This window comes from Lissotriton vulgaris, chromosome 6 (genome assembly GCF_964263255.1).
Source record: "Lissotriton vulgaris chromosome 6, aLisVul1.2, whole genome shotgun sequence".
In the NCBI taxonomy this organism is placed as follows: domain Eukaryota; kingdom Metazoa; phylum Chordata; class Amphibia; order Caudata; family Salamandridae; genus Lissotriton; species Lissotriton vulgaris.
Genome location: NC_141694.1, coordinates 1,714,134,124 through 1,714,160,882, shown reverse-complemented (window position 1 = coordinate 1,714,160,882; position 26,759 = coordinate 1,714,134,124). Strand labels below are relative to the sequence as shown.

Genomic DNA, 26,759 nt, shown 5'->3' with positions numbered 1-26,759 from the left:
CAGTAAATGTAAATAATCAATAGTATACGGATTAGCGCGATGCAGATAAATCAAGGCAGTTTCAAGCAGCAATGTAGTGGCGGCCAAAGCGAGCAGCGGAGCTGCGTAACGATACCCAGCAGGGAAGCAAGGCGAGTCAGGGAGCAGCGTGGGGAGCGGCCGAGTCCGCAGGGAGCAGAACGGTCACAGCGCGTTAGGGTTAGAGTGCGGAGGTAGAGCTTAGTGGGAGGGCGGGTCAGCTGGGAAGGCGGGAGCGTGGTGGAGACTAGGGCAGGGCGACCAACAACAACAAAATGGCCGGCGGCCTCACAGGATCGATCAGCTGCACTGTACCTGCAGAAATCGATAGTAACCTCAGTGACACGCAGCGCAAAGCGGCAAAAGGAAATGTGATGCCAGGCAGGCAGCAGCGGCCAGGGCAAGCAGCGGAGCGGCGCAGAATATTTAAATGAATGCAAAACAGTAAATGTAAATAATCAATAGTATACGGATTAGCGCGATGCAGATAAATCAAGGCAGTTTCAAGCAGCAATGTAGTGGCGGCCAAAGCGAGCAGCGGAGCTGCGTAACGATACCCAGCAGGGAAGCAAGGCGAGTCAGGGAGCAGCGTGGGGAGCGGCCGAGTCCGCAGGGAGCAGAACGGTCACAGCGCGTTAGGGTTAGAGTGCGGAGGTAGAGCTTAGTGGGAGGGCGGGTCAGCTGGGAAGGCGGGAGCGGGGTGGAGACTAGGGCAGGGCGACCAACAACAACAACAACAAAATGGCCGGCGGCCTCACAGGATCGATCAGCTGCACTGTACCTGCAGAAATCGATAGTAACCTCAAGACACGCAGCGCAAAGCGGCAAAAGGAAATGTGATGCCAGGCAGGCAGCAGCGGCCAGGGCAAGCAGCGGAGCGGCGCAGAATATTTAAATGAATGCAAAACAGTAAATGTAAATAATCAATAGTATACGGATTAGCGCAATGCAGATAAATCAAGGCAGTTTCAAGCAGCAATGTAGTGGCGGCCAAAGCGAGCAGCGGAGCTGCGTAACGATACCCAGCAGGGAAGCAAGGCGAGTCAGGGAGCAGCGTGGGGAGCGGCCGAGTCCGCCGGGAGCAGAACGGTCACAGCGCGTTAGGGTTAGAGTGCGGAGGTAGAGCTTAGTGGGAGGGCGGGTCAGCTGGGAAGGCGGGAGCGGGGTGGAGACTAGGGCAGGGCGACCAACAACAACAACAACAAAATGGCCGGCGGCCTCACAGGATCGATCAGCTGCACTGTACCTGCAGAAATCGATAGTAACCTCAGTGACACGCAGCGCAAAGCGGCAAAAGGAAATGTGATGCCAGGCAGGCAGCAGCGGCCAGGGCAAGCAGCGGAGCGGCGCAGAATATTTAAATGAATGCAAAACAGTAAATGTAAATAATCAATAGTATACGGATTAGCGCGATGCAGATAAATCAAGGCAGTTTCAAGCAGCAATGTAGTGGCGGCCAAAGCGAGCAGCGGAGCTGCGTAACGATACCCAGCAGGGAAGCAAGGCGAGTCGGGGAGCAGCGTGGGGAGCGGCCGAGTCCGCAGGGAGCAGAACGGTCACAGCGCGTTAGGGTTAGAGTGCGGAGCTAGAGCTTAGTGGGAGGGCGGGTCAGCTGGGAAGGCGGGAGCGGGGTGGAGACTAGGGCAGGGCGACCAACAACAACAACAACACCAAAATGGCCGGCGGCCTCACAGGATAGATCAGCTGCACTGTACCTGCAGAAATCGATAGTAACCTCAGTGACACGCAGCGCAAAGCGGCAAAAGGAAATGTGATGCCAGGCAGGCAGCAGCGGCCAGGGCAAGCAGCGGAGCGGCGCAGAATATTTAAATGAATGCAAAACAGTAAATGTAAATAATCAATAGTATACGGATTAGCGCAATGCAGATAAATCAAGGCAGTTTCAAGCAGCAATGTAGTGGCGGCCAAAGCGAGCAGCGGAGCTGCGTAACGATACCCAGCATGGAAGCAAGGCGAGTCAGGGAGCAGCGTGGGGAGCGGCCGAGTCCGCAGGGAGCAGAACGGCGAAAAACAATCTTGAGGATGGAGAGGATGCCCATGCGCACTGTAGTCCAGGGGAGGAGTCACCTATCTCGTTATACTTCGAAGACTCTGTGTGCAATCATCCCGACCCAACACTAGGCGGCAATCTATGCACAGATATGAATGTCAGCAGCCCTACATGCCAAGAACAGATGCATACTGGTAAGTAGCATATTCCTTTTGAGTCTTTCGACTCTTGATGCGCGTAGGGATATCCCATTGATGTACCGGCTTCAAACCTTGTGACTCCTGTCACAAATTGATGTCGATCATGGATCCACACCTCGTCTGCCTCTGGTGCCTGGAGCACGACCAGGACCCAAAGTTGTGCTCCGACTGTCAGGCCATTAACCCAAAGTCTTTGCAGGAGTGGTCCCTAAAGCTTCTGGAGGCCCAGCAGTCGGCTCCGCGCTCCTCGAGGTCCCCGATGAGAGGGAGGTTGTGGGACCAGTTGCGGAATCACCACCACCATTCATCATTGAAGTCTTCGGGTAAGTGGAAGCACAAGAAGAAGGCGAAGAAGCACCGTCACTCTTAGCCTTTTCCCCGTACATGGGCTGACAGAACGCTGAAGGTCGTCGTCCTTCGGCGACTGCTCCGAGCTTCCCTCCCTTCCCAGGAGCCGGAGCATCCCCTGCCCAGCTTCGTGCATTTTATGAAGCTCTCCACTCCATCTTTGGGTAGCCCAACTCCGGCGGCGCGCCTTTGGACCCTGCAGACTCAGCTGAGGGCTCTAGGCCTTCGATGCCAGCGGCTCTTTCCCCGGCTCCGCAGGGCCCCCAGGCATCCAGGCCTGGATCTGGGTCGGCGCGGGTCGACCTTACGCCACCTCCCCCGTTGCTGATTCCTTCAACGACACCTCCGCCGGTTGGGTCCCCGGCAGGCGTCGACCTCGGCCACCTCTTGGACATGGAGCGGGACCGGCATCGGGTGGTACTTTTGTACCGTTGTTCATCCCTGGCATTCCTTTTCGCCCTGAGTGGCAGCCAGGAGAGAATGAGCAGGACTGGGAGGGTCTGTTGACCCTTTGGCAGACCAACTAGAGGAGTCTGACTGGAGATAAGAGTTGGGTGAAGCCAGTGGTCTTGATACATCTCCAGACCCTAGTATGCTTTCTCTCCCTACCATGGCCAAAGAGGATGGAGCTTCCTATGCTGTGGTGTTACTTAGGGTGGCTGAGGCCTTGGGCCTTGAGGTTCCTACGCTAGCAGTCAGGACTAACCTCCTGACTGAGGTGCTTCAGCCGGCAGCAGCCTCTTCGGAGCCCCTGCTGGCGTTCCATGAAGCCCTTACGGACATCCTACTGGGTACTTGGTCCAAACCCAGCACAGGGGCTCCTGTGGGCAGGATGATTGCCGATGCCCCCGCACAGCTCCTGGCAACCAACTTTTCCTCTCCCAACACCCTACCCCTGTGAGCTTGGTGGTCCAACCCTCAACCACAAAAGGTGTGTTCCCTACTGCTCCCCGAGATAGGGAATTCAAGAAGCTGGACCATCTTGGGAATAAGATGTTTTCTTCCCCCAGCTTGGGACTGCGGTCGGTGAACATCACATGTCTCGGGCTGTTATTCCCACTCCGTGTGGGACACAGTTGCGCAAGTACTGCCACAGTGCCCAGAGGAGGAACGGACTGTACTATCCCGTGCACTTGTCGTGGATAGAGACGAAGCAAAGTTTGCCATTCGGTGTGGGATGGACACCTTCGAATCGCTGGGTAGGACGATTTCTACTTCGGTAGCCCTGAGACACTACGCCTGGCTAAGGTCCACTGGCTTCTCTGGGGATGTCCAATTAACCCTTTTTTACATGCCCTTTAATGGCCGCCGTCTGTTTGGCTACAAGGCAGACAACGTGCTCGAGCGCTTCAAGGACCCTAGGCCTACGGCCAGATCCTTGGGCCTTGCTACCACCTAGCACCCTGTCTAGTCTGCCTTTCCCCCTTCCATACCCCACCATGTTCGACTCAGGGCCATAGGTCGGCGCAAGCTGCTCAGCCTCTGCGCGCCCGGGAAAGTGGGACCAGACGCCATGGTTCTGGGAGTCAGCGGGCGGGCCAGTCCACCAATGCCCCCTCTTCAGCAGCCTTCAAACCTTCCTAGTTCGACCTTTCAGGGCCACCAGTTGCCAGTGGGCGGCAGAATCCGCCATCACCTACCCCACTGGCACAACATCATTTTGGACAGGTGGGTTTTGCAGATAGTCTGAAGGCGCTACTCCCTCTCCTTCGAGTCTACCCCTCCCTCCATGCCACCAACACTCCATTGCATGTCAGAGCCCTTCTCCATCAGGAAGTTACACCTCTCTTGGCCAAGGGAGCCATCAAGCGCATTCCTGTGCCAGAAGTAGGTTGTGGTTGTAATTCCCACTACTTCCTGGTGCCCAAGAAGGACAAAGCCCTGCGGATAAAGGCCTGCGTTCTGTCTTGTATCCCAGGGATGTTGACCTCTTCCTCCGGAAGGAGAATTTCAAAATGTTGACATTGGCTCAGGTCTTGTCTGCCCTCGTGCTGGAGTCTGGATGGTAGCTTTGGACTTGCCAGACGCTTATTTTCGCAACCACGTCCTGCTGACCCACAGGCATTACCTACGGTTCACGGTAGGCCACAAACATTTTCAGTTTACCGTGCTCCCCTTTGGCCTTACCAGCGCCCCTCGGGCATTCATGAAAGTGACGGCGTGGTGGCAGCTCATCTGTGCAGATCAGGGGTTCCAGACTTCCCCTATCTCGATGACTGGCTGTTAAAGGCAAGTTTGCCCCAGGCTGTCAGTTCCCACCTCCAGACTATGGTGGACTTCCTGCACTCACTGGGGCTCACTATAAACATGCTGAAATTCCCTCTCAGAAGCTCCTTTTCATCGGAGCAGTTCTAGATACAGCGCAGTTTCAGGCTTATCCTCCCGAGGAGCGAGTTCAGGTATTTTCAGGCTATGAAACAAATGTTTCAGCCTCTATCCTGGGTTTCGGTGAGGATGACCCTCAGGCTGCTGGGCCTCATGGCCTCCTGCATCCTGCTGGTGGACTATGCCAGTTGGCATATGCAGACTCTGCAGTGGGATCTGAAGTTACAGTGGGCAAAGCATCAGGGGAATCTTTCTGATGTCGTCCAGATCTCTTAGGGCACTGCACACCAATTGCGGTGGTAGCTAACGAACCAGGATTGGGTCGACGGCAGACCCCTCTCCCTTCCCCAACCAGACTTCACAGTGGTGAAGATGAGTCACTTCTGGGATGGGGCAGCCATATATGGGAGAGGCAGAGATCTGGAGCCGCTGGTCGCTGGTGGAGTCCGGGCTCCACATCAACCTGCTGGAGACCCGGGCGATCCGTCTGGCACCAAAAGTTTTACTTCCTTCTGTCAAAGGGAGGGTAGTGCAGGTGTTCAGGGACAACACCACCGCCATGTGGTACTGCAACAAACAGGGCGGGGTGGGGTCGTGGACCCTATTTCAAGAGGCTCTCTGCTTTTGGACATGGCTGGAACATCAGGGCATGTCCCTGGTGGTTCAACACCTTGCAGGTTCCCTACACGTCCGAGGGGACGAACTGAACCGTCTGTGCATGATAGATCACAAATGACGTCTTCACTCGGAGGTGGAGCAAGGTCTCTTTCAGCAGTCGGGAGAGCCTTGGTTAGATCTGTTCGCCACTGAAGAGAACGTGCAATGTCAGCAGTTCTGCTCTTTGGAATTTCTAAGGGTGCACTCGCTCGGCGACTCTTTTCGTCGCGAGTGGAATTGCGGTCTTCTATAAGCTTTTCCGCCTATACCACTTCTGCCCAGAGTGCTGAAAAAGATCAAGCGCTACCAGGCCCAAGTCAATCTTGTGACTTCAGATTTGTCTCGAAGAGTTTGGTATCCCGAGCTCTTGAACATGGCAATCGATCCTCCGATCAGACTGCTTCTTCGGGACAATCTTCTGTTGCAGCAGCAGCGGACGGTCCTCCACACAAACCTGTACAGCCTCCATCTCAACTGTCGCCGTACAATCTTCATGTGCGGCTACAGTTGACAGCTTTCAACCTTCCTCCCGAAGTCTGTAATGTCATCTTGGCAGCCAGGCGTCCGCACTAAAACAGTATACGCCTGTAGACGGAACAAATTTGTGGCATGGTGCGCAGCAAAGGCTGTGGATCCCTTTCTGTCCCTCTTTCGGAGGTTCTCCTCTTCATTCTTTCTTTGGCCCAGCAGGGCTCTGCTCGGGGCACCCTTAAAGGCTATCTTTTGGCCATTTTGGTCTTTCTTCGCCTTCCTGATCAGCCTTCTCTTCTCAAGTGCCCTATTATGAATAGATTTCTTAAGGGCATTACTCACCTCTTTCCTCCTATTCCTTTTTGTAATATCCTGGTGGGACTTGAACCTAACTCATGTGTGCTACTTTCGAACCACTACATAATTGTCCTCTCAGACTATTGACCTTGAAGACTGCTTTCCTGATTAACATCACCTCTACTTGCAGGTTGAGTGAGCTTTAGGCTCTTTCTTCTAAACCTCCTTTCCTTGCTGTTCATCCGGACAAGGTTGTCCTTCGAATTCGACCTTCTTTTCTTCGCAAAGTGGTTACCTCTTCCCACATAGGACATACCATCACTTTGCCCACCTTCTTTTCGCCCCGCATCCTTCTAAAGAGGAGGAGAGGCTCCAACGTCTTGATCCAAAACATCCGCTATCTTTTTGTCTGGATCGCACAAAACAATTCCGGGTGGGATGATCAACTCTTTGTTGGCTATGTGGGTGCCAAGAAAGGTCGGGCCATGCAAAACCGGACCATCTCTCGATGGGTCGTCCTTTGCATTAAAATTATTAGCTATTCCTTGGCCAAACAGCAGCCTCTGGTAGGAATGCGCGCCCATTCCACCAGGGCGACAGCAGCCACTACTGCTTTTGGACTAGGAGTCCCCCTCAGTGACATCTGCCAGGCAGCCACGTGGGCATCACTGCACATGTTCACTAAACATTAGTGCCTGGATAGTCCAGTCTAGAGAGCCGGCTTCTTTGGCCGTTCAGGTCTCCAGGACCTTCTGGTGTGAACTTGGTTTGCAGACCCACCTCAAGGGTTGATATTGCTGGGGTATCTATTCTAATGTAAGGAATCTATAACAAATAATCTCTTTCAGATGAACAAGTTACTTACCTTCGGTAACGATAGATCTCTAAGAGACATATATTAGTTATAGATTCCTTACCGCCCCGCCCATCCTCCCCGTTCTGTGAACTGAATTCTAGCGTAAGGGACTTCCTTTCAGGGTCCTAGTTTTGTGCACCAGTGTTCAGTGTCTTGCATGGCTCTGCGCTTCTGGCATGGAATGTCATGTAAAGAACTGACATTAGCGTGAAGGGGCGGCTTCTTAGTAGATACTGCGATGTCATTCCGGCAATCATGATGCCAACGACGAAAGCTGAGTTGACCAACGCCACCTACTGACGTGTAGGGGTACTGCTGAAGAAAAATTCTCCAGATCCAGTCTGCTGCCTGGGGGTAATTCTAAGGTAGTGAATCTATAACTAATATATGTCTCTTACAGATATATTGTTACTGAAGGTAAGTAACTTGTTTGTCTAACTGCAAAATCATCAACGCCCTCCCACCTCCCCATTTTGTGGACAGTGCTCTTTTCAACCTAAAAGGTCCCAAATTAAAGATCTGCTTCCTGGCAAAAAACGTTTGATTTTTGGGCTCCGCGTCTGAGGGCAGGGGCAGTGTCCCGAAAGAAACTCATGTCATTGGCTTGGACTGGCGCTTATATGTAGCACAAGTCATCACTTCCAGAGCGAAGCGAGTTGACACAGAGTCTCATGACGCAACCTACTGATCTGCAGCAACTATTCAAAAACATCTTTTGGATCCAGTCTGGCACTTGGGGATGATATAAAGGTGAGGAATCTGTGGTTAGATAGAATATCTACCAGAAAGAGCATTACCAAAGGTTAAGTAACTTGTTCTTCCTGCTGAATCAGTTGTATCTCTTCCTCACATGCACTGTTGGTGTCTTAAAGAGTGGCTACACTGTTTCCAATGTCATTAGATTGTTTTGAATTGCACAGAACCAAAAATAATTTTTAACATTGAAGAGATCCAATGGAATTGTCTGGTAATAAATCTCCATAAATTCATTTGTTATTGGTGCAACCTCAGCCATTTGTTGTCAGTTTATGGCCACATGAACAGCAGGAATGGGGTCACTCATTGCTGATATGATCTGGCTAGGTGTCGCTGATCTGGCCTTTTTTTTTGCCTTTCCGGAGGCCATTTCAAACAGGCTTTTCCCTCTGTGTCCTTCCTATTTTCAAGTCTGGGAGACTGGCTGGCTCTGAGAAGGGGTTCTTGTGTGCCCAGGACTATTTGCTCTTCTCCTTACTGGCTCCAGACCTTCCCCTTGCCACGGTGAGCAAGATGCTTTTAACTTGCATAGATGAACAATCCCCAAGCAATCCCGAGCTAAGATTAATTACTGTTGATGTTGAATTGGCTGTGCAATCTCTGGTTGATGTTTGTTGTTGTCCCCAATGTTCTAGAGTACACCGATTCAGTGTGCTTTCTTCACTTGTTAGATGTATTCTCTTTGGTCCATTTTTTTTTTCTATGTTTTGCTAGGGGGTGAGGAGGAAGTGGTTGTTGCACATTTCTCTTCCTGCATTTGGGGCCGCTTCCCCTTTCTCACTGAGGGATGAATTATACGATGCCTACATCGGGCGGGGCCACTTCCAAACAGGCCTGCATTCTAGTGTTGGAGATCCCCCCATATCATTTCTTAGGATGACTGTGTGCCGACGAGCGCTGCCACACCATTCCTGTTTTGTCTCGCTAGTGTATGGTGTGTATAGACTAACCAATTTCCGGTGTTGTTGGGCTCTGTACTGGGTCAGATCAGCTTCAGTTGGCTTACTGGGCCATGGGTCTCATGGCGGCTGACAATTTGTTTAGGGCACTACCCACTGTTGCAGCACCAAGAGCGTTTGTGCTAATAAATCTCTCACCATTCAGTCCCCAACTGGCTAGTTCAGGCAGTTGCACATCCATTTGAAGCGTCTGTGGCAACAGGACATATTGCTCATTATTTCTGTGCGCCGCCACCCAATGGAAGAGAGACAGACACTCCCTACCAAGCCACCATCTTGGCCACTGCCCTAACCCCCTGGATTACAGTTACAAATGCTTCCTAAAGAGCACATGTGAAAGAAACAGCCGATATTTAATAGGAAGTATGTTTTGATCTTAGTCATTAGATAGCTTGAGAAGTTAACATTAACCAACCACTTGGCATTCAAACGCTGTATGCCTCTGTCTTCCCCTTATGCTCGAACCTGGTGTAGTTTTACCAAGGAATGATCAGAAATTTCCTAGGAAGGATGCATGTGGTTAATACTGAAGACAAATGGCCAGAGTAGCATGCGCACCACACATTGTATATAGCCAAAGAGGTTGCCCAGACAGAAATAATGGTATGTTTGAGGTATGTGTGGCTGTAGATGCACATGTTGTGCATATTCCTACCATTTATTGTTGGGCCCTGATGTGTGCAAGTTGTTTTTCTTTAAAGAATTCTTCTTGAGTTACAATGTACTGTGACTCCACTTCTTGCTTGCATTGTTCCTGGTCATCAGCTTCATTGTTAGATTGTTTTCTTTCTGCAGCCAGGTTCTGATGTGTTCTTACATGCTCAGGACTGATGCCATTGTGTTGTTCTTTGGGGCCTTCATGGTTCCTCTCCCTCCATCAGTGTTCTATTTGAATGCACTCCCCTTCTTTTGTATCGATTTGATGCAAGCAGTTTGATCATGGGCGGATCTTTGGTCGACTTTGGCCCCAGGGAGCGGGAGGCCTCTTTCCCTTCCACTCAGCACGGTCTGACCATGCCTCGTATGTGATGGAATGAAGGCTTTTTTGATATTGCCCTTGGTGTTGTGCGAAATACCCCTAGCCCGACCTCCACCAGGTCTGAAATCATTGACTCTCACCTAAGCACGATGAGGCCTCCGGCAATAGGTGATGGTCCTTCCGGTCGAAAAAGAATCGCTGGGCCCATCAACTCAAGGTGTCGTGCAGAGATGGAGACGACACCCCAGACCTCTTCAGCATCCAGGACCTCGAGGGTGGAACATCATCTGGAGCCAACTGCCTCCAACGAGGTTTTCTCACCTGAAAAGAGTTCCGGTTCTGACCTCGGGATCAAAGACCACCATGAGGCTCAACAGGTCATGACTACATCTCCCACTTCCCATCCACTTCAACACAGCTACGGGCTTCCACCCAGCAGGGGGTGCTCAGCTGCTCTCGACCCACAAAGAAAGGCTTTTGGGCCACCACTGCCCTCAGGCCATGGTCGGCACCGACCCTCAACTTTGGACACTATGCCCAGCTTTAGCATGGCTCCAAAGAAAATCTTGATGCCGACTCACTCAGCACACCCACTCCCAGGGCTAACCTATCTGTGAGATCCAAAACTGCTTGAGAACAAAAAGGAGGGGGGAGCCCCGATAACCCTCTAGATCCTGGACTTCTCCACTACAGAGAGAAAAAAATGAACTTGACTCTAGCAGGATCAATGCATTGTATTTAATTAGGAGGTAACCTCACTAGGACACAAATCACCCTTTGACATTGAGTCTTAAGTATTTCATTAAACTAAGTCCATTTATTGTTTGAGACATTGCTGTGCTATAGTCGAGAATGGCACTACCCCCGAAGATGGATCATACAACTGTGTTTACTGATACAAATTTGCTTGCATATTTTACAAAGGAAGTAAAATGACGATTGATTGAAACAGCGTATTGTTAGGAATCACTGTGATATAAATAAAACATGAAACTGTCAAGAAAAACATTTGTATGCAGGGGAACAATAGAACCGCAATGACGGACAATGTGCTGTTACTAAATGCGACAAAAGATTGCCGTCTCCAGGTAAGAACTCCAAATCACAATAGACCTACACATTAAGTACACAAACAATTGAATGCAGCTATGACTATCACCTATGTCTATAACAACATTTATATTCTGTGTAATTGCTTCTTGTTTTGGCGTTGGTCCTGGGTAGTATGGGTCAAAGTCTTTCGGCCTCATAATTTTGTGGCCTCTTCAGGACTTAGTGGAACAAATGTCGCCCAAGCATCTGTTTGGCGTAGGGAAGTTATCAGTTGGTGGGTAACCAAGACTCTGCCGTCGGCGCCCACTGAAGTGGGCAGTGAGGCCTCAGCTTCTCGGCTGTAAGCGCCCACTGTAAAAATGCATTTCCTGAGGGGCCATCGACCCAGTTCAAAACTCTGAAGTGTGCTGTCTCAAGGGCCTGTCAGCTGAGGTCCTAGGTCAAAATAACGTTCCAAATCCAGAAAACGTAGTGTATCAAACTGTCTGGAGTTTGGGTTGAAAACACTGTCCACAAACCGGTGTATGGTAAAAGTAATTGCGCTGACACGCCTTTCTGATCTAAAACTGTCAGCATCGAAACTCAGGTTGGCGCCGAAACATTCAGTGCAGACGGAAAGATATACCACCGAGCCTGTCAAACCACTCCTCCAGAAACTGCAGGATGAACTTGATGCTCACCAGAGGCAGATTGTTATCCACCCCCAGACGGGCCAAATCCTCACACAGCCTCTGGTGCTAGGCACTCACCTCTCAAGAAAACAGCTTAGTTTTGAGGAAGCTCTAGAGCCCCCATCACCACCCCAGCAGCAGAAGAAGCACAACAAAGCCACCTGTTCTCTTCCTGAACCTGTCGTGCCTCTACCCTCCACTACATCACCCAGGCCTCCAGCATCACTATCCACACCTCTTTCTCTGCCTGACCCACTTAAATACACACAACTGGGGTCACCACAGTGTGACCTGGGCGAACATGGCGTGGGGGGGGGGCATACATAATGCCCCAACAAGGAGACCCATGGGGTTCTTATGCTGTGGATCCACCAGGGGATACCAGTTCTGGCCAACCCACCCCTCCCCTCCAGATGACACCACCTCCTACTTAGAGGTCAAGGAGGCAAGTCGATGATAATTTCCTCTTCAAAACCCCTTCCTCTGCCCACCGTTCCATGCCGTACCTGCCCTTGCTAAAAGGGATGCTCAAACCTGTTCATGAAATTTTCAAGCAGAGGGTTAAAGCCCCCCCCCCCCCAACCTCTAACCGTAGTTGATAAAAAATACAAGGCTTCCCCTTCAGACAACATTTACGACTTTAGGGCCATATCCCCCGCATGGCAACAGTGATACCCCTCCACCCAACAGAGTAAGTACATGCATAGACTCTGCTCGCAAGCGTGTCGCAGCACAGTCTGCCAATCAATGGCGTATCGCCAACTGTTTCGGCATGCTTTCCAGGTACAACCATGCCCACTAGGACGAGATGGAGGATCTCCTTCAACATTTCCCAGTGGAACAACGTAAGAGAGTGCACAAACTGGTCTCAGAATGCAAGCTGATCCCTAACACCACTGTTAAATGTGCCTTGAATGTGGGGGTGGGGGCGTGGCTAGCAGCCGAGCATGCCAGACGTGAGCTGAGTTAGCTCCGTTCAAAAACCCCTATCATTTTGTAAATTATCCTGTAACCTGGCGTCAGACCCCTCGTACCGTACCTCCGTGGTGAAGTGAAACTGTTAGCAGAGTTGGAGGGACTTGAGAGACGCTGAGAAGCCCAACTGGACTGATTGCACCGAAGATGCGATGAGGCCTGCAGAACAGGGAAAAGCAGCAGCCCACAATTGCAGTGCACCGGACTGGAAGTGGCCCTTAGGCCGCGACGGAGTGAGCACAGCAGCACGACATACTTCAACTGCGGAAAATCGCCGCCAGAGCATCAGGTGACTCTGAATGGATGGAGGTGGCACTTACACCACCCCGTCGCAGGGCAGCCGCTCAGAATCGCAGAATAAAAGGCAGTCCGGCAACCAGGGAACTAATCCGAACCCACGATTTGACCAGGAAACAGGGGCCCGCAGACTGAGCAGAGTGAGGCGTCGGGCAGAAGGAACTCAACGGAAATAGCGTTGCTCACGCCGACCGCCCTGGCAGAGCATGATGCGAATGTTGAAACGGTGACAAACAGCCAAGACAGCTCAAGCACGATGGTATCGGACACGGACGCTAGCCTGCACTTGTCCCCACGAATAATGGCGCAGATGGCAGAAGAAATGTAAGGCAGAGAGGAGCAGAGGCGGAGTGGTAATGTACAAGAGACACTGATAGACTACACAGAGGGAGGGACAGGGAACCAGGACAAATGTTGTTGATAGGGGGTACAGTAAAGGTGACTTTAGACTATTAAACACAGAGAGTGCGCGACTGGGCTCACACCCCCCAGGCGTAGGCATGCTTGACTTTTGTTGATACCCCAGTTGGGTATTATGGTTTGGTCCTGCACGGTTTTGGGGTGGGGACCTTAAAGTTGGGGAGTTACGCACACATGTGGCACTTACCATGCATAATCTACTCGAATGTTTCAGGGGGATACGAGCAATGTCCGCAGGGAAGGCTGATGCATGTAATGTCGTCCGCTAATCACTATCAGTTCTGCACCTGGAATGTGAGAGGTATGGCCTCGATCCATAAAAGACATAGAGTAAGGGCACAGTTGAATAGAAGGAACATACAGATAGCGTACCTCCAAGAGACGCATCTGAATGGGACTGAGGGAGCGAAACTGACACGAAAATGGAAGGGCCAACTGTTCACCACAGATTATTCAGCATTCTCGAGGGGGTGGCAATCTGGATTAGGAACACGGTGCAAGCATAGTGTTGGGCAGTATCTACGCCCCCAATTCGGAGCAATCGAGGTTTTTCGATGTCATCAGTGGGGTACTGTCGGACTGGACGGGGCACGACTGGGTCATAGGAGGGGACTGCAACGCGGTCCTGGACCTAGCACTAGACAGGTCACACCTGCCGCTCCATGCGACGGATAGTAGGAAGCAAGCCATGGCACTGGCGCAGTGGGCGAATGGGTGGGAACTGGATGATGCATGGAGGGTCCTAAACATGACCAACAGGGAATACACGTTCTACTCCTCACCAGAATTTACCGCATATTTTGCTCTAGGGCACTAAGGGGATCGATCGCTTCAGTGTTGCACATAGGGAAGACACTTTCGGACAACAATCCGGTTGAACTAACCCTACAATGGGGAAGACTGCCACCCTCATTCCGACATGGCGCTTATCGCCAGGTCTCCTGGAGGATCTGGTCTTTAGAGCCGCACTACTGGACGCTAGCACGAAGTCCTTCACTGAGAACGAAAACACAGCCAGCAGCAGGCAAATAGAATGGGACGCATTTAAGGTAACCTTGCGCGGAGTGGCGATGGGCACTAAAGTCGGGGTGAAACGGCTGGTGGTGGAGAAACTGAGTACGATAGAGGGAAGCTTAGTGGCGCTTGAAGGTGAGGCGGCAGGCACTGACGGCACACTCATGCAATTGCAGGAGGCGCACATACAGCACGCAGAACTTTTGGAGGAACTAAGGTTAATCGATTATAGAGAATACACGAATAGGCAGCACACTCAGGCTGACCGAGCGGGTACACTGCTAGCGCGCCTGACGCGGAATGCCCCGGATAGTGTTCCTATAACCGAGGTGAGTGACCAGACCGGGGGGATAATGCGGTCCCAATTAGATATAAATGATACTTTCATGGCTTACTACACTGACCTGTACGGTCCACACGCACCACTCTCCATGCCGGACTTCGAATCCTTCCTGCCCGATGCATGTATCCCACAACTGACTGATGTACAACAAAACGACCTCTCTAAGCCCCTCACGATAGCAGAAGTTAGATAAGCCATATAAGCACTACCAAGGAACAAATCCCCAGGATCGGCCGGGCTGCCGGCAGAATTTTATCTGACTTACATTGACCTATTGGCCCCCCGTCTCCTCACGTTATACAGGGAGGCAATGAGAAGCGGCGAATTGCCGGAATCTACGCTACAGGCACTGATAGTATCCTTACTGAAACCAGGGAGAGATGCTCTACGAGTAGAGAATTACAGGCCCCTCTCCCTGTTAAACACGGATTATAAAATACTCAGTACAATTCTAGCCACTCGTCTATCCCAGTACATACCAGATATGATACACCCAGACCAATGCGGCTTTGTACCGGCAGGAACACCGCCTTGAACTTAAGGAGACTGAGCCAACTAATGGCCAGAAAGGAAAAGGGGGAGGTCAATGAAGGGTGTATATCACTAGACCTTAAACAGGCCTTCGATTCCCTAAGATGGGATTACATGGTGGCAGTGCTGAGCAAATTTGGCGTCCCACAGGATTATATAAATTGGGTCACTTTGTTGTACCACAAACCCACGGCGCGAGTTAGGACCAACAGATGCATATCGCCAAGGTTTGCAATTGAAAAGGGGACACTACAGGGCTGCCCACTGTCGCCTTTACTCTTTATAATAGCCCTGGACCTGCTTCTGATAAAAGTGCGCACGCTGGCGGACACTATGGGGATTGCTAGCCTTAACAACCACCATATCATATCAGCATATGCGGACGATATATTATTCCTCCGCGATGTCACAGGCCCACTAGAGCCAGTATCGGAGGTTTTTAATGCTTTTGGAGGCTTGTCAGGCCTTAGGATCAATGCATCTAAATCATACGGGTATAACTTCAATGGGACTAGAGGAGACACACACGTGCAGTTCGAACCGTATCAATTCCAAATGGCGCCAATGACCTTTAAATACTTGTGCATTCAATTCTACCGGGACGCGCAGGATCTCCTGGAGGGGAACCTGGGTAAGGCGCTTACTGCACTAAAGCCACAAGTACGCTTCTGGAACACTCTGCCGTTGTCGGTTGCTGGCAGGGTGGCAATTTCAAAAATGGTGGTCTTGCCCAGACTAATATATTTTTTTACAAACTTGCCCATCCTAATACCCATGGCCTTCTTTAAACACCTGCACACGATACTGACGGAATTGGTTTGGGGCACGGGCAGAAGACGCATAAGTCTAGCCAAACTGCTGCTGCCAATGGACGGCGGAGGTCTCAAGTCAAGTCAAGTTAAAATTTGTATAGCGCACTACTCACCCAGAGGGTCTCAAGGCGCTGGAGGGAGGGGGGGTGCGTTACTTATCAAATATCCAAGTTTTGAGTTGTTTTCTGAAGGAGAGGTGGTTCTGTGTAAGACGGAGGTGGGTGGGGAGAGAATTCCAGGTTTTGGCCGCTAAGTAGGAGAAGGATCTTCCCCCCATGCTGGATCTTTGGATGCGTGGAATTGCGGCGAGGGCTTGATTGGACGATCGTAGTTGGCGGGTGGGGATGTAAAAGGTCTGGCGCCTGTTGAGGTATTTGGGTCCTAGGTCGTAGAGGGCTTTGTGTGCGTGGGTGAGGAGACCGAACGTTATTCTCTTGCTGACGGGGAGCCAGTGGAGGTCTCTCAGGTGACCGGAAATGTGAGCTTGGCGGGGAATGTCAAGGATGAGTCTGGCTGAGGCGTCTGGATGCGTTGGAGTTTTTTCTGTAATTTGGCTGTGGTTCCAGCATAAAGGGTGTTTCCGTAGTCCAGTCGGCTTGTGACCAGTGCATGGGTGACCGACTTTCTTGTTTCGGTGGGGATCCAACGGAAGATTTTTTTGAGCATACGTAGGATGTTGAAGCATGATGATGAGATGGCGTTGACTTCTCTGGTCATCGAGAGGGAGGAGTAGAGGATGAAGCCCAGGTTACGTGCGTGGTCCGTTGGTTTGGGTGCGTTGCCCAAGGGCGGTGGCCACCAAGAGTCGTCCCAAGCGGAGGGGGATGATCCTAAGATGAGGACTTCCGTTTTGTCCGAGTTCAGTTTTAAACGGCTGTTCTTCATCCATTCGGCTACTTCTTTCATCCCTCGTGTAGGTTGGTTTTGGCGGTGTTTGGGTCTTGAGGGAGAGGATCAGCTGGGTGTCGTCTGCGTAGGAGATGATGTTGAGGTTGTGTTGGCGCGCGATGGATGCTAGGGGACTCATGTATACGTTGAAGAGGGTGGGACTGAGTGATGATCCTTGTGGTACGCCGCAAATGACTTCAGTGGCTTCCGATTTGAAAGGGGGGAGGCGGACTCTCTGGGTTCTTCCGCCGAGGAACGAGATGATCCAGTCCAATGCTTTTCCTTGTATTCCGTTGTTGCTGAGACGTTGTATAAGGGTGCTATGACAGACTGTGTCAAAGGCTGCAGAGAGGTCCAGTAGGATGAGGGCAGCTGTTTCTCCATTGTCCAGTAGAGTTCGAATGTTGTCTGTTGCTGCGATGAGGGCGGTCTCGGTGCTGTGTTTGGCTCAGAAGCCGGAATGTGATGGGTCGAGGGAGCCGTTGGATTCGGGGAAGGCGGCGAGTTGACTGTTGACGGTTTTCTCAATGACTTTGGCAGGGAATGGGAGGAGCGAAATGGGGCGGTAGTTTTTTAGTTCGGTGGGGTCTGCTGTGGGTTTCTTCAGGAGGGCGCTGAGTTCGGCATGTTTCCAGCTTTCCGGGAAGGTAGCGAAGTTGAGGGAGCAGTTGATAACATCACGGAGATGGGGTGCGATAATGGAGTCTGCTTTGTTAAAAATGTGGTGGGGACATGGGTCAGCTGGCGATACCGAGTGGATGGAGTTCATCAAGCGGATGGTGTCTTCAGTGGTGATTGGGTTCCAGGCGCAAAGGTTGTTGGAGGGGGGTTTTGGTTCGGAGGTGGGTGGGGTGGACTGGACGCCAAAGCTGTTATGTATGTCAGCGATTTTGTTGTGGAAGAACGAGGCTAGAGAGTCGCAGAGGTCTTGAGAGGGAGTGATGTCGTTGGTGCCGGCGGTGGGGTTGGTAAATTCTTTGACGATGTTGAATAGTTCCGTACTGTTGTGGGCGTTGTTGTCGAGTCGGTCCTTGAATGCTGATTTCTTGGTGGATCGGATCAGCTGGTGATGTTTGCGGGTGGCGTTCTTGAAGGTGGCCAAGTTGTCCGTGGTTGGGTTTTTTCGCCAGGTTTTCTCGAGGGTGCGACAGATCTTCTTGGAATTCTTAAGGTCCTCATTGAACCAGGGGGCTTTTTTGCTACCTTGCTAGATTTGATGGTTTTTCAAGGGTGCTAATTCGTTAGCGCTATGGGTGATCCATTTTGTGAGGTTGATGGCTGCTTGATTTGGGTCCAATGATTTGGCAGGAGGGTTTTGGTAAAGCGATGTGAAGAGCTGGTCGGTGGTAATTTTGTTCCAGTTTCTGCGGGGGATTGGTTGTGGGTGGTTGTGGGTTTTGGTCTTTTTGTAATTGAAGTGAACGCAGCTATGGTCCGTCCAATGGAGTTCTGTGGCGTGATTGAAGGAGACGTGCTTGCTGGAGGAGAAGATTCGGTCGAGCGTGTGCCCGGCGTAGTGGGTGGGGGTGTCTACAAGTTGTTTGAGTCCTAGATTGGCGAGGTTGTCCAGAAGGGAGGTGGTGTTGCTGTTGTTGTTCTTTTCCAGGTGGAAGTTGAGGTCACCTAGTAGAATGTAGTCCTCGGAGGGGAGGGCGTGTGGGCGATTAAGTCGGCGATGTCTTCGCTGAATTGTGTGCGGGGTCCCGGGGGTCTGTAAATGAGGGTACCTCTGAGTGTGGTCTTAGGGTCGGTGTGGATCTGGAGGTGAAGGTGTTCGGCGGTTGCGAGGTTGTCGTCGGAACTGGTCGTGATGCGGATGGTGTTCTTACGGACGATGGCGATGCCTCCTCCTGTTTGGTTGATGCGGTCCTTTCGGATGATCTTGTAGTCATCCGGATGGCTATGGCGATGTCGGGCGCTGATGAAGCGTTCATACAGGTTTCTGTAAGAAAGGCGACATCCGGCGTTGTGGTGTCTAGTAAGTTCCATAGTTCAGTGGCGTGTTTGTGGACCGAGCGGGTGTTGAGCAGGATGCACTTCAGGTGGTTAGTGTTGGTGTTCTGTTTGGCGTTTGTGGATTTGGTGTGGGTCCTGATGCAGTCTAACTTGCAGGAGTGGCAGGTGAAGGGTCCATCGGTGTGTACTGGGGCGGCTTGGTAGCAGTCTGGGAGACGGCCGGAGTTGAGTGCTGAGAGGGTAGCATGTCGTACGTAATGCGGTGGAGTGGATTTTGCGGGGACCAGGGGGGTCTGGCGCTTGGCGCGGTCCAGACGCGGACGGGCGTAGACGGGCTTACCTTTGGCGCGCATGGGGCGCGATCGCTGCGCGTGGATGCTGCGCGTCTGTTGCTCTGACATATGTAGATAGTGGAGGGGGGCGGAGCAAGGGAGGAGCAGCTGGGAGGCGGGAGCGGGGTGGAGAGACGGGCTGTGAGGCACAACAACAACAAAATGGCAGCAAAAACAAAAGTGAAACAGGGCGAGGTTGGGGCACAGTCTGTGATGTCGCTAAGATATGGGCAGAGGCACCGGCACAATCGGGCACAAATGATTTATCAAGCAGTGCAATACAATGTAGCTCTACGATACCAGTCAGCTCCAAATGATAATGCAGGCAATGAGAACAAGGCAAAACAATATAGCGCTACAATACCACAAATAATAATGCGAGCGATGCGCAAATTAATTATTAGCAGCAGTGAGCACAGTGAGCGGAATAGCGCTACGATACCAAGAGCCAGGGAGCGTGGGGAGCGATAGCTTCCCGACCTGATAGCATACGGATATGCCTGCAGGCTGCAATGGTTGGCATACTGGCTTGCGGGCCGTAATCTGCATGAATTGAATATGACGGAGACGGACAGGGCCAGGGGAAGTATTCACCGACTGTTGCTCCCCAAGGCTAAAATACCAGACTCAGCCCCACACTTGCTTAGACTAGCGATCATGCAGTGGAGAGCAGCGGTTAGATACACTGGCAAGTGACCGGCATACGCACCCACGATACCTTTGCTGGGTATCCCCCTGGGGACCGTCACGCTCACAGAGCGTAGACTGCGGCAATGGCACAAGGCAGGGGAACAGCAGGTGGGGGGTTTCTTCTCGGAGGGCAGACTTCTTTCCCACGCAGTTTTCACACAATTGCACCAGACGCAGAGGTCGTTGTTCCTTCTACATGCACAAGTAACGCACTACATAACCACTCATTGGGCAAGGGACGGCTTGGAACCGCCGACCAATGCGCTGCTCGCTATGCAGTATCTCATGGGGTCGGGCAGCCACCTAACGAAGTGGCTCACTAAGGGTATCAGGGCGAGTAAAATCGTACAGTTGCAGGCCCTCCGCACACGTTGGGAGGAAGACGTGGGCAGAAACATAGGGGACAAAGAATGGAAAAAGATAATAAAGATCCCCAAGAAAGTATAGCGCAACCCTAAATTCATATTTATTCAGCTTATGATAGTTCATAGGGCATATTTAACTCCACACAGATTACATGCAATGTTCCCTGAGGCGTCAGACCAATGCCCCAGATGCCGCCTTGACGACGCGGGACTGTTACATATTTTCTGGGACTGTCCCAAGCTGGGCACCAGGCAGACCCTATGAGTTACCCCTATACAGTTTACTAGGGCTGGGACACAAAGAAAAGAAGAGGAGTGTGACCACAAGATTTGTGGATTTAGTGCTGTTGCTTGCAAAAAGATTGATAGCAAAGAACTGGAAGTCAGTAAGACCACCGACTGTGGAGAAATGGTTAGAAGAGGTGTTGCGATGGGGGAAGGCAGAGGGCCAGGAGTTGCAAAGAGAGGAGCGTAGGGGGCTACGTAGGACTCCGATTTCACTAGACTGGAATTCGATGCTGGGAGATTTTGAATTATGCGCGAAAACACACATTGAATAACTCTCTCATACTACTAGTTGCTGCAGCAACGTGCTGACTGAAATACGACGTAGTCACTGCCCGTGGCGCCGGCCTTACTACATCACGAAACACAGGCCCGGAGTCCAGGATGCGGAACTCGGATGTAACCTACTTTGTAAATGCATTGCACAAGGATAGCGTAAGACAAGTATGTATCATGTCAAGGAAAGTACCAATATGGACAGTGCTCGTTTGAGAATTCTCTGTATTATTTGCAGGTGCCGAGGGGGAAGCGGGGGGGTGAGTTCAACAAAAATGGAAAATTGTGATAACACTTCATGTCATGGTGGGTACAGGGGAGAAAAGGGGGTAAATTGAACAGTTGATTATGATTTGTAACTGCCACCGCAATACATATCGCGGAAGTGATGTAATGACGTAAATATGCATATGAAGGTAACCTTGCTATGACAATAAACATATTTTAAAAAAAAAAAAGTGTGCCTTGGATGCTGCTGACAAGGTTGCTCGCTGCATCAACTCCAGCGTACTCCTATGCAGATACAACCGGGCTCTGTATCTCTGGCTTCATGCTGGATGTCCTCAACCTGCCCTTTGACGGGGAACATGTCTTCAGGCCCCAGGTTGATGAGATATTGAAAAAGTAGAAAATACATGGAGATAGCAAAGGTAATGGGCACCCTTTAGATACTTACACCTCGTGTGTCCTTTTGCCGCTCAACGTATCGATGTAGACGCAAAGACCACCTCCCCAGAAGCCTCCACATCCTGTCCAGTGCCTGCCAGCCCAGCAATCCTCCACAAAAGGCTACTTCAGGGGCGCTTACCATGGGATTAGCTCCAAAGTTAGAGCCAAGGTGGCTCCCCCAAAGGAACTGCCCCACTCAGGAAATTACTTGCCACTCTTCAAACCCCGAGGACTCAACACCCTTTGGGGGACAACTTCAGATGTTCTTGCCCGCATGGTAAGACGTCACCTCAGACCAGTGGGTGCTAGACATCATATAACACAGTTATTGCCTGTAGTTCCTTTCCATACCACCCAACATGCCAAACCGCAGACATGTCCTCTCCCCAGATCATCAACAACTACTTCGGGAAGAGGTTCCTGCGCTTCTTCTCAAAGAAACTATAGAGCCCATGCCACAGCATCTACAGGGCTCAGAGGTATTCGTCCTCAACGTCCTCATTTCTAAGAAGGACATTTATTTCAGGCCCATTATGGACCTCGGGTGCCGAACAAGTGCATCCTATCAGAATATTTCCACATGGTGACTCTTGAGGATGACATTGCACTGCTGCATGAAGATTACATGGCTGCACATGACCTCAAAGACTCCTACTTCCACATCTCGATTCATCCAGCGCATCGGCGCTGCCTTCGGTTTGTAGTAAGTGGGAAACACTACAAGTTTAAAGTGCTGCCTTTCAGAGTCACTAACACGACTCAAGTTTTTACATAAAGTCTTGCTGTAGTAGCCACACACCTGAGAAGACATGTATTTCCATGCCTGGAAGATTGGCTGATATAGAGCGCAACTCAACAGCAGTGTCATGTACACAATCAACAAAAACAATGTCTCAACTTGAGAATATACAAAGCAGGACAATTCAAAACGGTGAATTAAATCACAATTGGGAAGGGGAACAAAGGAAGGGAGACCACAATGGAAGGGTAGGGTGGAGTAAATTAAACTATAATTAGGTAAGTAGTTAAAAAGCACTGCAGTACATGATAATACAATGACCATAACACACAAGGTGAGCACTGGGTGTGCTAGTGAAGGTGGACAGCGCAGTGACATAAGGGTGCGGAAAACAGCGTGAACGGCGAAAATAGGTAAGATTAGGTGGTCAAAATATGCAGGTTATTTACAGTGTTTATGTACAAAATTGTTAGATAATTAGATTGACCACTTCCCCCCTTCCCAATTGGGATTTAATTCACCGTTTTGAATTGTCCTACTTTTTATATTCTCCACTTGAGATATTTTTTTTGTTGCAAACTGTGCCCGGTCTCACCTGGGTTAACGGGTGTTACTCCTGTTAATTGTTACTTTATGTACACAATCAAGCCACTATAAACCTGCTTCACAAACTCAGTTTTACCATTGACCCGGTAAAGTCCCATTTCCAACTCTATCTGGGAACCATCATCAATGCAGAGGTTGGCAAAGCATATCCTAGTCGGCATGAATCCAGTCTTTTCATGTGTTGCTTTCTCTTTTTCAGCCAGATCAAAAGGTCACAATCCAGACAGCAATGCGCCTCCTTTAATTGATGACCTCCTGCATCACCATAGTTTCCCACACAAGGTTACACATGCGACTGCTGCATGAATGTTTTGCGGATTAATGGTCTCAAGTGGAGGGGGATTGGGAAGATGTAGTGTTCATCTGCTGCAGCACTCATCCCTCTCTGCATGGTTGACTCCCTTCCATGCCTGCACCTGAGCCCAAGACCATTCTCGGACTCAACCCCTCTTCTTGGCACAGGGTGTAGATTCAGCTGGGACTGACCAAGCAGGATGTGTAGCAGATTGCTGCCAGACCTGCTCCAAGCCCAAAGTCTCCACTTCTTCCTTGGCCCAGTGTGGAACACTTGCAGTCTGAGTGGCATCAAGGGCCTTCTCCAGGTTGTCAGGAAGTGTCAGGCATTAGTGGGGCACTTTTGTTACTATGCCAGCACTCCATTAAAGAAATGTGCAGGATTCTACGAGTGGAAGGCTGGAGCTTGCTAGAGAATGACCCCCATGTTGGTCATCCTGTCCTCCCTCCCTTGACCTACAATCTTGATGATGAAGGTTGGATTCAAGATTGAAGCTGTTGGTGAATTGCACATTAATAAATATTGTTAGTAAAGACAGATATAGTGGTGGCTCGTGATTTCTTCCCAGCTTCTCTTTGTGAGTCTCGCACTCTAAAATAAAAGAACCTACAGAGGGAAATATTCATAAAAATTAGTTTTAAAAATTGTGAAATATAGAATATTCACCTTTTCTAGACATTTTTTTTTCTTTGTTTCGCTAGACTCCTTTTAGGTGGTATTGGTACTGGAATTGTTGCATAGTTTCCCCCTGTATGCTCTAAAAGGCGATTATCATTATGGATAGTTTTATGATGTAAATACTGAAATTCTTAGAGAAAATTGTCTTTTCTTAACACAATGGTTTGTTCATCTAAATGTTTGATCTTGTTTGCAGGCCATCCTCCAGGTGTATGACAAAGAAGTGCTTGCATCCCAGCTGCTTGTGCTGACTGGACAGAGATTGGCTTATGCTTTACTACATGCTCAGACTAAGGAAGGCATGGAGCTGCTAGCTAAGCTTCCTCCAACACTTTGTACTTGGCTTAAAGCGATGGTGAGTACCTAGTACCAGTTTCTGTTTCTGTATGGCACATTTATAACTTTTATTGTAAAGTGTGACAAACACTGCAGGACATGGAAGCACCAGCACCAGAATGGTGCATTTTTCTGAGATGGGCCACTCTGAGATGTTTCTAATTAAATCTTCTAACCACAGATTCTTCATCTTAGAATACACCACTGGCACCAGATAGGGTCTAGAAAATTCTCTCCAGCTATGCTCAAGATTACTACTAGGCTGTGCAGTGCTTTAACTCGGTTCCTGAAAGTAACAGACCAGAACTGCATTTAAGTGCTACCCCTTCCCGCTGATATCAGTTGTTTCTTTCCACGCCTTCTCACATGGATCTAGAGCACCGCTCTCATTTCATCCTTTTTTGCCTTCTAAGGACTCCATAAACAGGATGAAATCCAGTGGTATCACAGCGCGCAGCGCTAGCATTATTTTAAAAATTTCCCGTTTTTGCATTTTGGTTAGAATTATTTTGTCTTACCTTGTTTTTAACTTCCATTGTGCTCTGGCCCTATACTTGCACTATAATTGTGCCCCCACCGCGTTTTGGACGGATTACTTCACCTTCTGGTTGCCTGCTTGTGGCGCCGGTCGCCATCTTGGGGGGGGACTTCTCCATCACGTGCCACTTGCCTGAGCGTTCTAGCGCTCTGCAGGAGTTCAGGTGAGCTCCTATTTAAGGCGAGCATTTCCGCTGCTCTGCCTTTGGTAAGGTGCCTTTGGCTGCATTGTGGCTGCTGGTATCACAGCGCGCAGCGCTAGCATTATTTTAAAAATTTACCGTTTTTGCATTTTGGTTAGAATTATTTTGTCTTACCTTGTTTTTAACTTCCATTGTGCTCTGGCCCTATACTTGCACTATAATTGTGCCCCCACCGCGTTTTGGACGGATTACTTCACCTTCTGGTTGCCTGCTTGTGGCGCCGGTCGCCATCTTGGGGGGGGACTTCTCCATCACGTGCCACTTGCCTGAGCGATCTAGCGCTCTGCAGGAGTTCAGGTGAGCTCCTATTTAAGGCGAGCATTTCCGCTGCTCTGCCTTTGGTAAGGTGCCTTTGGCTGCATTGTGGCTGCTGGTATCACAGCGCGCAGCGCTAGCATTATTTTAAAAATTTCCCGTTTTTGCATTTTGGTTAGAATTATTTTGTCTTACCTTGTTTTTAACTTCCATTGTGCTCTGGCCCTATACTTGCACTATAATTGTGCCCCCACCGCGTTTTGGACGGATTACTTCACCTTCTGGTTGCCTGCTTGTGGCGCCGGTCGCCATCTTGGGGGGGGACTTCTCCATCACGTGCCACTTGCCTGAGCGTTCTAGCGCTCTGCAGGAGTTCAGGTGAGCTCCTATTTAAGGCGAGCATTTCCGCTGCTCTGCCTTTGGTAAGGTGCCTTTGGCTGCATTGTGGCTGCTGGTATCACAGCGCGCAGCGCTAGCATTATTTTAAAAATTTCCCGTTTTTGCATTTTGGTTAGAATTATTTTGTCTTACCTTGTTTTTAACTTCCATTGTGCTCTGGCCCTATACTTGCACTATAATTGTGCCCCCACCGCGTTTTGGACGGATTACTTCACCTTCTGGTTGCCTGCTTGTGGCGCCGGTCGCCATCTTGGGGGGGGACTTCTCCATCACGTGCCACTTGCCTGAGCGTTCTAGCGCTCTGCAGGAGTTCAGGTGAGCTCCTATTTAAGGCGAGCATTTCCGCTGCTCTGCCTTTGGTAAGGTGCCTTTGGCTGCATTGTGGCTGCTGGTATCACAGCGCGCAGCGCTAGCATTATTTTAAAAATTTCCCGTTTTTGCATTTTGGTTAGAATTATTTTGTCTTACCTTGTTTTTAACTTCCATTGTGCTCTGGCCCTATACTTGCACTATAATTGTGCCCCCACCGCGTTTTGGACGGATTACTTCACCTTCTGGTTGCCTGCTTGTGGCGCCGGTCGCCATCTTGGGGGGGGGACTTCTCCATCACGTGCCACTTGCCTGAGCGTTCTAGCGCTCTGCAGGAGTTCAGGTGAGCTCCTATTTAAGGCGAGCATTTCCGCTGCTCTGCCTTTGGTAAGGTGCCTTTGGCTGCATTGTGGCTGCTGGTATCACAGCGCGCAGCGCTAGCATTATTTTAAAAATTTCCCGTTTTTGCATTTTGGTTAGAATTATTTTGTCTTACCTTGTTTTTAACTTCCATTGTGCTCTGGCCCTATACTTGCACTATAATTGTGCCCCCACCGCGTTTTGGACGGATTACTTCACCTTCTGGTTGCCTGCTTGTGGCGCTGGTCGCCATCTTGGGGGGGGACTTCTCCATCACGTGCCACTTGCCTGAGCGTTCTAGCGCTCTGCAGGAGTTCAGGTGAGCTCCTATTTAAAGCTCACCTGACTCGCGCAGCGGTGACGCGCAGCGGTAGCGCCTGACTCGCGCCGGAGTCAAGCCAGAGTCCTGCCCGTCTGCGCCCGTCCGCGTTCCGGAGGCGTTTTGGCGGCCGGTGGGGCCCTGGCTACCGAGACGGAGTTCTCGGGGCGCCTTTTCGATGCGGTACTCCTCCATGGAGCTGCGCTCCTTGCATGTCAGGGAGAGCTGCTGCCGCACTGTCTTTCCGGCCCGCCATAAGGGCAAGTTGC

At 50.5% G+C, this 26,759-nt stretch overlaps 1 protein-coding gene across 1 annotated transcript in view; it reads left to right on the top strand.

Annotated features, from left to right (window-relative positions):
- Window positions 1-26,759, top strand: part of RAB3GAP2 (RAB3 GTPase activating non-catalytic protein subunit 2) — a 684,945-nt gene that overhangs the window by 589,936 nt on the left and 68,250 nt on the right. Inside the window, exon 34 of the mRNA XM_086927924.1 lies at window positions 23,969-24,127. Coding sequence (XP_086784050.1) covers window positions 23,969-24,127 — 159 coding nt within the window. The remainder of the gene's footprint in view (window positions 1-23,968; window positions 24,128-26,759) is intronic.